This window comes from Montipora foliosa, chromosome 12 (genome assembly GCF_036669935.1).
Source record: "Montipora foliosa isolate CH-2021 chromosome 12, ASM3666993v2, whole genome shotgun sequence".
Classification (NCBI taxonomy): Eukaryota; Metazoa; Cnidaria; class Anthozoa; order Scleractinia; family Acroporidae; genus Montipora; species Montipora foliosa.
Window position 1 is genome coordinate 30,625,249 of NC_090880.1, and position 10,000 is coordinate 30,635,248.

Genomic DNA, 10,000 nt, shown 5'->3' on the forward strand with positions numbered 1-10,000 from the left:
GTTCCGACCCACCGAGAGCCTGGAATAGGCTTGTAGTTCGTGGGATTGTTGGTGCGGGAGGAAAATAATAGGGAGCTTAAGCACGCGCGTTTTTTAGATGCGGACGGCAACCAGAAGAGAACATTTCGAGTGCCAGGACAGTGGTGTCTCCTAGACTGTTATACCAATCATCTCTAATGGAGAAAAGATACTTAGCAATGTGAATGTGGCTGTGTGAAGACAAGTTTAAAGGGAAAACAACTCACTTCGGGTTGCCGTCCGCGTCTCAAAAACGCGCGTGCTTAAGCTCCCTAATGAGCGCCGCGCGAAGCCGCACGGGGAATGCAGAGGGACGCCTGCCGGAAAAGCCAGAGCCAATCAGAATAAAGCTGTAATGCGAATCCAAGTTGTATATTACAAGTGTCAATTTGGGCACAAAACTGAATAGCAGAATATAATTTGGAAAGCATGAAAAATGGAGATACAAAGACAAAAGTGAAACGAGGAGTATCGTCACGTAAATCCGCGAACGATTGCTGTAGATTGTGTGCATGCAACCTGAAATTTCAATTCGGAAATTACAAAAAAACATCCTTTTTATCGACCGAAAAATTGTTTAAATCAAAGGAGAGAATGAATGAACTACCGAGCGACGATGCGAACAAGGGACTTATCAAAGCTCAAGTCAAGACTGAACCCTCCAGCGGAAGCAACTTTGAACCTTGACGATTTGGTATCGAAACAAACCACTCAAGTAAAAGTTGTGATCTTTAATCCAAATTCCAGTGTTTATGTGTTCAGTAAGTTTGACGAGAAAACTAAATCAATGATTCTGAATTCAGTGTATCGAGAAAACTGGAAAACAGTTGCCAACTTAGTCGTGTCGCACCCGAGCTCGGAGAGCCTCAAGGATGATTCTGTATTAAAAAAAGGTCTCGCGGCACATTCCAACAACATGAAGCCGAGATTTGGTGTACATCATGAATGTCGTCCCTCAAAGGTGCCTGTTATGTTTCAGATTTACCAAAACCAGTGGGTAGAATACAGCGGTTTTCAATTGAGCGTCGAAAGTAATTAGGGAATTGCTTTGGTTTTGCATTTAGTTCACTCAGTGATTGGTTCAAAGTTCTCGCGCCACTTTTTCAACCAATCAGAAGTGAAACCAAACCCAATCGTGGCTGTCGCGTGCACATTTTCCCGCGCTTCGCGTTGGCTATCTGTAATTACTTCGAGTTTTGATTGGTTTACTGGATTGTCTCCGTCCTCTTTGATTGGCCAAAGTGATTACTTTGGTTTTGGTTTTACGACACTCGATTGAAACTCGCTCCAACAATAACATCTTTTCAGTGAAGCAGCCCCTCTGCAGCAGTCTCCTGTTCTTTCTTGAGCAAAATTTCCCGTTTTTTTTTTAATGTTGAGATGAGCAAGAACTTTTCACATACCTTCTTCGATAGTCAACTTCCTTGCTCCTTTTCGCAAGACTAAGATTTAATTGACGTGTTCTTGTTATCAGCGATCAGAAATTTCCGTCCGATTACTGACCAAACAACTAAAAAAACTTAAGTTCTCTGGCAAGCGGGACTTGCGCCCCACACCATTCTCCACGCGGCTTCCGGCCGCGCGTTATTGCTTCCCACCAACTCCGCAGAGTAAGCCAATAAAAGAAAATATACTAATTCATCAAACTTTCAATAGTGTTCACTAACCTGTTCCCTGGGTGGCATTTCGGAGGTACGAAAAATCAACATCAGCTGTCATGTCAGCAGAACCAGGATTTTCCAGAACATCATGCAACGCATGCTTTTTGAATCCCTGAAATACAAGTATTATTTTGCCATACCATAAAATCTAGCTTACACAATATTCTCAGTTTTCTAAGCCTCAGATTAGTTAGTGATCGACCACCAAAGGGGCGGAGGCGGGCATTCAGAATAAGGACAGAGGAATGAGCGCGTATGATAACCTAGCGTACCAAGTGAGAACAATTACTGAATGAAGCGACACAGAACCGCTACCTGATTATTTGACGGCAAAAGCATTAAGTTTAGATTCCATCTGATACACAGTGAGAGTTCGAATTTTCGGCCATGAGTGCTTTCATCGTTGAACTTCACCTAATATTACTTCTAAATTAAGGTTTTCTTACTATGCAGATCCAAATTGCCTTCTGTTACTTACCCTAAGTGTATGAGAAGTGGTTTGCTCTTCACCATAATCCACAATGAGAGCGCAGCCTCCGTGCCTGGCAATAGCCTCACTCATGTTCTCTATAATTGCTCCACTTTGAGGACACACCTCTATCTGACTACATGAAATACCTTGAGGCACCAGCACTTGCGAGGCCACCGTGGGGCCAGGGGCAAGAACAAACCGTAATTTAGAGGGGCTATGGAAAGAAAAGCACAGATTGAAAACATTGAGGACCGAAATAATAGCATGTCAATCGACTTTCTACTGTACGCATTTCTGGAGTTGAAAAGAAGAATTTCTTGATAGAATACCGTACTTGGAGACAGTAGCTGTCACTTTCAATTCGATTTCCTCTTTCATTACGCTATCAACAATGCTCAAAATATTATCTCACCAAAAGAAACAACTTAAGAAGTCGTTTTAGTGATTGAGAAACCCTCGCCTAAAATGAACTCGAACACATGCATGATGGAGCGCGATTTCACCGCACACTTGTGAGACAATAAGCGAGAAGTTCAAAGCTCAATCGAGCGGTCATTGGGGCCCATTTCTCGAAAGTCCTGAAATGCCATTTGTGAAACTGCCCACCGCTTGTTTTGGAAAGCCGATCTTTTAACATGTTTTCAAGGGAGCAAAAATAAAAATGACTGCGAAGTTTGACGACTTAAATCCTCTCCGTTCTTGAGATACAAAGGGAATTGTGACACCCGAAAATGGCCCGCAAAGTTTCGGGACTTTCCGAGAAACGGGCCCTATGGGGTTAAGTCCCGTTTAATTAACCTTGCATTTTTCCAAGATTCTTTACGACAGTTTGAGTAGTTTTATTAATTGCGATGACATATCGCTTGGAAAATCAATTCAAAACCGCAGTTCTAATGTATAACTTTCAAGATACTTTCACAGTGACAAACTTGTAGATTGGTAAGTCTTAAAATTTGATAAAGGTTTTATCAATTTGGAGACAAAAACTCCCTTGTAGTAGACCGGCAGTGACATTCCGACCATTTCTAAATCTTCATGGAGAAATTCACCATTTCCTTCCCTTCAATAGCGAGAGTACCTTCTGTAGACAAAATTCAGTCCAGAAGTATGACAGGAACGTGAATCGCCAACTAGACCAATCCCCGAGGCATCGACAAATATACCTCTTAAGTACAATGCAATTGATCAGTCAGTAACACTGAAGACTAATTTCCCTTCTTTTTGCAAACAGCAAATGGGTTCCGGCCAAAACTTTATCATAACTAGACAGCGTTGTGACAAGGGGCCTTATGTATATCGCCATTATTCGAGAAGACACATGTAGAAAAAGCAGCACTTTCTCCAAACGGCCGAATGGTAGTCCATATGTCTGCTAAATGAATGAAAGTTCTGGATAATGATGGCGGACTCTTACGATTTTAGAAAGTAAGAGATAAAACATGAAACTGACAGACTGCACAAACCCTTCTTCTTGCGTACAAACATCAACAAGTACTTCCCTCCAACCTTGATCCGTTTTCTACCAAAAAAAAAAAACAATGATCAATTAGCCACATGATTCCTTTACAACGATTACTTCGCAAATTGTGCCTAGGAGATTTCCACTGTGACTTGTAAAGGAATAATTATTGAAGCTTTAATTTGCAATATTACTATAGAGCGCAATTCGTATTACCTTGCATGGCGGCTAGCTCAGTTTAACTAGTTGCCGGTTTTTCTTTAACCGGAAATGAAATTAGTGTGTTCCATTCTTTGTGCAGTTACATGTGAAATGTTAAAGTCGCTAGTTTTTCAGCGAGTATATTTTGTGTATAAAACGATTCTCATTCAATTAATTGCGTAATAGGCCATTTCCGAGATTATTTCTGCCTCCTCTTCAAAGCGAGTCTAAGTGGGAAGTTTTTGTTATGAAAATTAGTTTTCATTCATATGTAAAGTAGAACTAATTACCATCACAAAAACTTCGCACTTAGACTCGCTTTGAAGAGGAGGCAGACATGAACTCGGAAATGGCCTATTACATGTGTAGTAATACACTTTCAAAAAATTAGTGAGTTCTAACTGGCTAAAAAAAGAAGCCACACTGTTCATACTAATTCTATTCCTGGAATGTTGATATACACTTTTCATGCGGAATGACTTGGAGTAATCGCGAAGATGCTACAAAAACGGGAAATCATATTTTTATACAACGTTCTCGTAGCTTTTGTCGTGGTCCGTGCGCATGCTCCCTAAAGGCGCTCGCAAACGCGGAAACACTATTTGTTTCCCGAAATGTTTCCTCGGCGCGCAAACGAGGAAACATTTGTTGCGGAAGCAAAATTTGCTTCCAGGGGAGAAAAAAAAGTTTCTGAATTTGTTCAGAAACATTTAGCTTCCTGGGGCAGCAAACAGGGAACCATTTGCTTCCGCAACAATGTTTCCGCAAGTTTGCTTCCCCGTTTTCGGGCGCCTTAATAAAAAGTCATGGACGGTTTTTTTGGCACAAGCCGTCACGTAAGGAACTGCAGTTACTTCAAATAAAAAGTTTGAGAACAGGCTTTTGAAAAGAAAGTCAAGGAACACAACCTGGAATTGATGAACAGGGAGAGCATCGAAGAACTCATGAGCCAGAAAAAAGGTATTTCCTTCAAAAGCGACATCTTGGATGGATCTATACCATGACACAGGAACACCAGTCTGGGTTATGCACGTTCTGTAACACAACTCTGCATTTACCTGACACGAAAATAAATAAACAAATAATCAGTCCCCAGTTGTTGAAACGATGGATAGAGCTATCCGCTTGGATAAATCACTATCTAGTAGATAAGTAATAGCGAAATCAATTGCGCTATCCAATGGATAGTGATTTATCCGGTGAATAGCACTTAAATAATCCACCTATTGAACATCTGGAGCCTACCAATAACCATTCTCTGAGCGAATAGGATTCGAATAGAAAATCAGAACGGAACAATCAATTAAACACAAGACGACAAGGACTGGCGTACAGTTGTTTCTCCCAGATTTTGATCCCGTTGAGGTTTTTGGCGAGGACACCAAAGGGTTATAGAAAAATAATATTTTTTGGCCTCTGTCAGCAACGCTCAGACGGACTATGTCAGTGAGGGGAAGTGTTGTATCATATTGAAAAACTCAAGGAGAAAGCAAGCTGCGAACCAGTTATTCAGCGCACATATTCAGCGCTTTTATTATTGTAATATGAAGCATCTTAAAGGAGTAAAGTATTAAGGATTACACAGTTGGTTAATGCGCGGCCTTCTGTGCGACAGGTCCCGAGTTCGATTCCTAGTGACCTCACATCCTTGCTTCGACTTCTTTTCATGCTGTGTAGCCTAATAGCAGCTTTAAATACCCTTAAAACGGAGCACTGATGGAAAGAGGGGGGTAAAGTGAGCGCACCGTCGGCTTCCTGTGAGAATACCCTCTACAGGGTAAAGGAGTTACCGACCTTTAATAACGTTTACCTTTACCTTAACATAAACTCTTAAAACGAACAAAGTCGAGTGAAAGTTTTACATAAATCACGAGAATTTTGTATGCCATATACAACAATAATATTAGTCAATTGAACATTTCTTTGTCCATAAAGTTCGTTTAGGTTTAAAATAACTATTTACAAGGCTAAATCTTTTTTTTTTTTTAGGTAAAAAACCGAACGTTTTCGTCATCATCAAGGTATACCCTGACAAGATGACGTAATGTCGAAAACGTTCAGTTTTTTAACTTTCTACAAAAATATTTAGCCTTGTAAATAGTTATTTTGAACATTTTTTTGAAAGATATTCTTCATGAATAATATTAATGATACAAAAAAAGAAAAACACTTAACTTGATTTGTGTGCAGATAATTTCAAAACAACCTTTGGTTCACTATAAACTTGAAGAGCTGAGTATTCTCAGATCCCTTCACTGACATTCTTCCAGCCACCATTATTTTCTATATAATATTAATATTGCACTATTGTTATGATTACAATTGTAATATTGTTACAGTATAATTATACTGATTTCATTTGTTACAGTAATATTGTTGTAGTCTAAGTGACCTGCCTAGAATATCCACATGTAATAGTAATTATTGCTGACTGCATGCTACCATGGTCTTGTTTGTACATGATTTCTTTGTAAATAAAGTGAAATGAAGGAAATGACTTATCAATATGGTTCAGGAACAGCAATCAATAAAACAATAATTATTATTATTTCTATGAACTATGAATAAATTGCCACTGTTCATGGGAGCATTTTCACATCATACCTCATTTTCCAATGGTGTGACCCTGGTTACTCCATCTTCTTTTTCTTCCTTGTTATCCCGGCCATTATGTAATCCACCTGTTAGCATCTTTTCCTGGATATCACTTAGTGCTGGACTCACTTCAACCAGGTGCAAGGAAACATTTTTGAGAATTTCAGCAAAATTCTTCTGGCTGAATACCTTGATCACAAAACAAAATGCAATATTACAATCTGTGGTAATTAGCCCTCTCTATACACTTTGATAGGGGAGGGGCGGGTCACATCAGTTATTTTCATCACAAGGAAGTAGCATCCCACAGTGAAATAACCCCCCTGGTAATCTCTCTCGTAAATACCCAGTAAAGGAATCAGCCATTACAGTGATCAGCCCAGACAAAATGGTTTTGAGTAGTAGGCATCTGGCCCTTGCCTGGTACGTAGAGGGGTCCAGGGCGTACTCCCCCAAAATATTTTGAAATTTTCTGCTTCAAATGGTTGTATCTGGTGCATTCTAGGGGTGAACTCTGCCCCTCTTTTTCAGCTTACAGATAACACTTCTCAAGAGATTTTTTCCTCAAATGCCAGTTATTTTTCACCAGTATAGCTTTATTGGGAAAGTCCTTACGAAATCAACAATTTTAATCTAACTCCTCAAATCCTTAAAAAACACATTGTAGAAATGCAAAACTACAGGTTTCTAAAGCCCGGTTTGCACTTATGCGACAACTACAAGCACAAGCATAAGTATGAGAAAAATTGTGTGGGAACGGGTGTAAAATAAGCATAAGCAGGATTTTTTCCTATTGTTGTGCTTGTGCTTATCTCGCGCTTGTGCTTACCGGTATTTCACAAGTGGGAACCAGCACGAGCACACCATCTCAAATCTTACCAGATTTTCTCTGACATTACTATGCTTGAGTATGCCAAATTTTCACTCTGCTTGTTTCACTGTGTGAACGTCGCTAAACTCATCCTTGTGCTGCCTTACACTTGTGCTTATCGCATAAGTTCGATCCGCGCTTAAGTCGACATATCTGATAGTCTTACGAAAGAATTTAGAAATTTTCGGAGAAGCAGTGGAATAATCTCTACAAGCTTGTTTAGACACCATCTTGTTTGTAACTAAAAGAGAGTTCATGTGACTTACTTTCCCATTTTTTGGTAACAATTAATATTGGTCTAGTGGAGACCTCACATTAATTAGTTATCGATGAACTTTAGTAGGCTGAACTTTGCCTTCTCCTTGGGTAAGTTTTTGAAGTGTAAAAGCACACTAGGAGTTAATCAGAATACAAAGCAAATCCAACCAAATTGATTTCACCAAGAGAACCTTTAGACAGAGGGTCTGATGTAACTGCAGGAAATAATATTATTTTACTGTATTGGGGTCTCTGTTGTGCTATAAAAATGGGCAGACAGTAATCAAAAGTAACTGAGTATTCATAATGATAATAGGGAGTTTTTCATGTTCCTCCTCATTGACCCTTCTCCTTACACCAGAAGTCACATAAACCCATAGTTTTGCATGTTAAGAGCCTTTAAACCCCCTAAAGCCAACAGGGTGGCTACATGTACATTGCTGGAGCTGCCCACTTCCATGCAAGTTGCGCGTTCGAACCCCAACTGCACCCAACACTCGGAACAGAGAGCTGCCTTTACAGTTTAATTTGCAAATGGTCTTGTGCTGACCCCCTGATTATTTCATGTCAATGATTTACCCTTAAAACATCAAAGGCAAGAGTCCCTCTTCCTGGTCCCAGTTCAATCAGTTGAATCTTGTTCTTCCCAGACATCAACCACTGGTTGACAAACCATAAGCCAACAAGCTGAAGGGCAGAAAAAATGAGAATTACAAAACACATTATGTCACAGGAAGCAGATTCCCAATTTACTGACGTCAAAGAGAGCTTCCTCACAAATTTCATTATACTTGAATCTGCCGAACAAAAAGCTCATCCTGCGGAATCCTCATCAAGGCCAGGCTTCAAGAGATGACCACTTCTGACAAATACATTGGTATTCTCAGAAAGATCAACAACAGTCTTGCAACTTTAACCCAGTCACACCTTAAGTGCTCCCAATCGATGAGTAAAATTGTCTGGCGTTAGACACAGAGGAAAATCTACAAGTTTTGCTCTCGGGGTGGGGAAGAGTCAAGGGAGAATAGTCATGCAAGGCCTGCAAGAACTGGGGAGTGGGATTGGCGCAGAGTTCAGAGCACTTACAACGACTTCCTTCCACCAGCATAGATTGTATTCCTGGGTGACACCATAAGAGGGGCGAGTTCATTCATTCGCTACTAGGACCTAAGAGAAGTTTCTCTCTCAACTGTAATAGTTTTCTCCAAAGGACTTGCTTTGATTTACGTTGATTTCATCTGATTTGTAGATGGTCATAAACTGAGAAAATTGCTGAAGGTTAGTTACACTTCCCCCTTAAAGGAAAGCTCAAATAAAGCTCACCACCATCATTATTATTATAGTAATAATTTATAATATCAAGTTACTATTTTTATTATTGTGAACCTAATGCTATACTTAAGTTTGTCTTTGGTACTTTGTGTCTGTAATTTTGACAGTACCTCTCCAAACACTTGACTGACTTCTGGTGAAGTTATAAAATCTCCAGCTGGTCCAATTGCTTCATTATTCATGTAATACCCCTGAAATGTTAACGGAAAGTAAACGACAGACTGCGGATGCTGACAACCTACTTACCTATAAAACATGGACTAACTATAAACCACCTAAATATTCATTAGGAACGGCCTGAAGTCTGCTAATCCTCCTCATTTGTTGGCAAAAGGGAATTTTTACAATCAAGTTCATACTGTTTAAACTCCAGGCAGTCTCTATTTTTCTCTATATAGTTCAAACAAACATGAAAGCATCATATGGTGGGCTTCCAAAATGGGAGAGCTGCAAGTGCTGAAACGGCAACCAGCAAATACCAAATTGGCTGCTGGTAACAGCAAAAAAAAAGGGTCTGGAATGGTTAACAGCACTCATGAGATTTCTGGTTCACAGCTTCAGCTTTTAGTTGGCAGCTTCGCTGTTCACCATTTTGGAAGCTCATTTCTTTTAACCACTTACAGCAAATTAACCCATTGACTCCTGGGGGTTCCCCATTGATGAGTAAAATCGTCTGCCGTTAGACAGAGTAAAATACTAACTATGGCTGGTTTGGGTTGGTTTGGGTATCAAAGGATTAAAGGGACATAGTTTTTCAGTGAGTGATTAATGGGACATGGTTTTCCAGTGAGTGATTAAGGAAAGAGCGCTTGCAGTCTACATAATGTTATGTTATCACTCGACGTCTCAATCACTGTAACATTGAGTGGCAACATGAGCAGAGTATCTAGAGCAAGATAAAAATACAGCACTTAGAGAGAATCAGAGTAAGATCAAAACCATTATTGCTTTGAACTTAAGGCTTAGGCTTTTCTGCCATCTACCCTTTCGCTTTGTCTGATGAGTGTGATTCAAAGGCAGCACCAATCAGTTCAGGGTGGACAGGGCAAGATTGAAACCTCAATACTCGAGGGCTTGACTTGTGCATTCAAGGAAACATTGAACTTACTGAAATAGGATTTGTCAACACTTCT

At 39.9% G+C, this 10,000-nt stretch overlaps 1 protein-coding gene across 1 annotated transcript in view; it reads right to left on the reverse strand.

Annotated features, from left to right (window-relative positions):
- The window catches only part of LOC137979416 (protein arginine methyltransferase NDUFAF7, mitochondrial-like), a 16,847-nt gene that overhangs the window by 4,179 nt on the left and 2,668 nt on the right, over positions 1-10,000 (reverse strand). The window contains exons 3-10 of the mRNA XM_068826676.1: positions 9,976-10,000; positions 8,978-9,058; positions 8,115-8,222; positions 6,416-6,595; positions 4,720-4,869; positions 3,615-3,670; positions 2,158-2,365; positions 1,686-1,791 (exon numbers count right to left, since the gene is read on the reverse strand). The exon at positions 9,976-10,000 is cut by the window's right edge and continues 35 nt beyond it. Of these exons, the coding sequence (XP_068682777.1) occupies positions 1,686-1,791; positions 2,158-2,365; positions 3,615-3,670; positions 4,720-4,869; positions 6,416-6,595; positions 8,115-8,222; positions 8,978-9,058; positions 9,976-10,000 (914 nt within the window). The remainder of the gene's footprint in view (positions 1-1,685; positions 1,792-2,157; positions 2,366-3,614; positions 3,671-4,719; positions 4,870-6,415; positions 6,596-8,114; positions 8,223-8,977; positions 9,059-9,975) is intronic.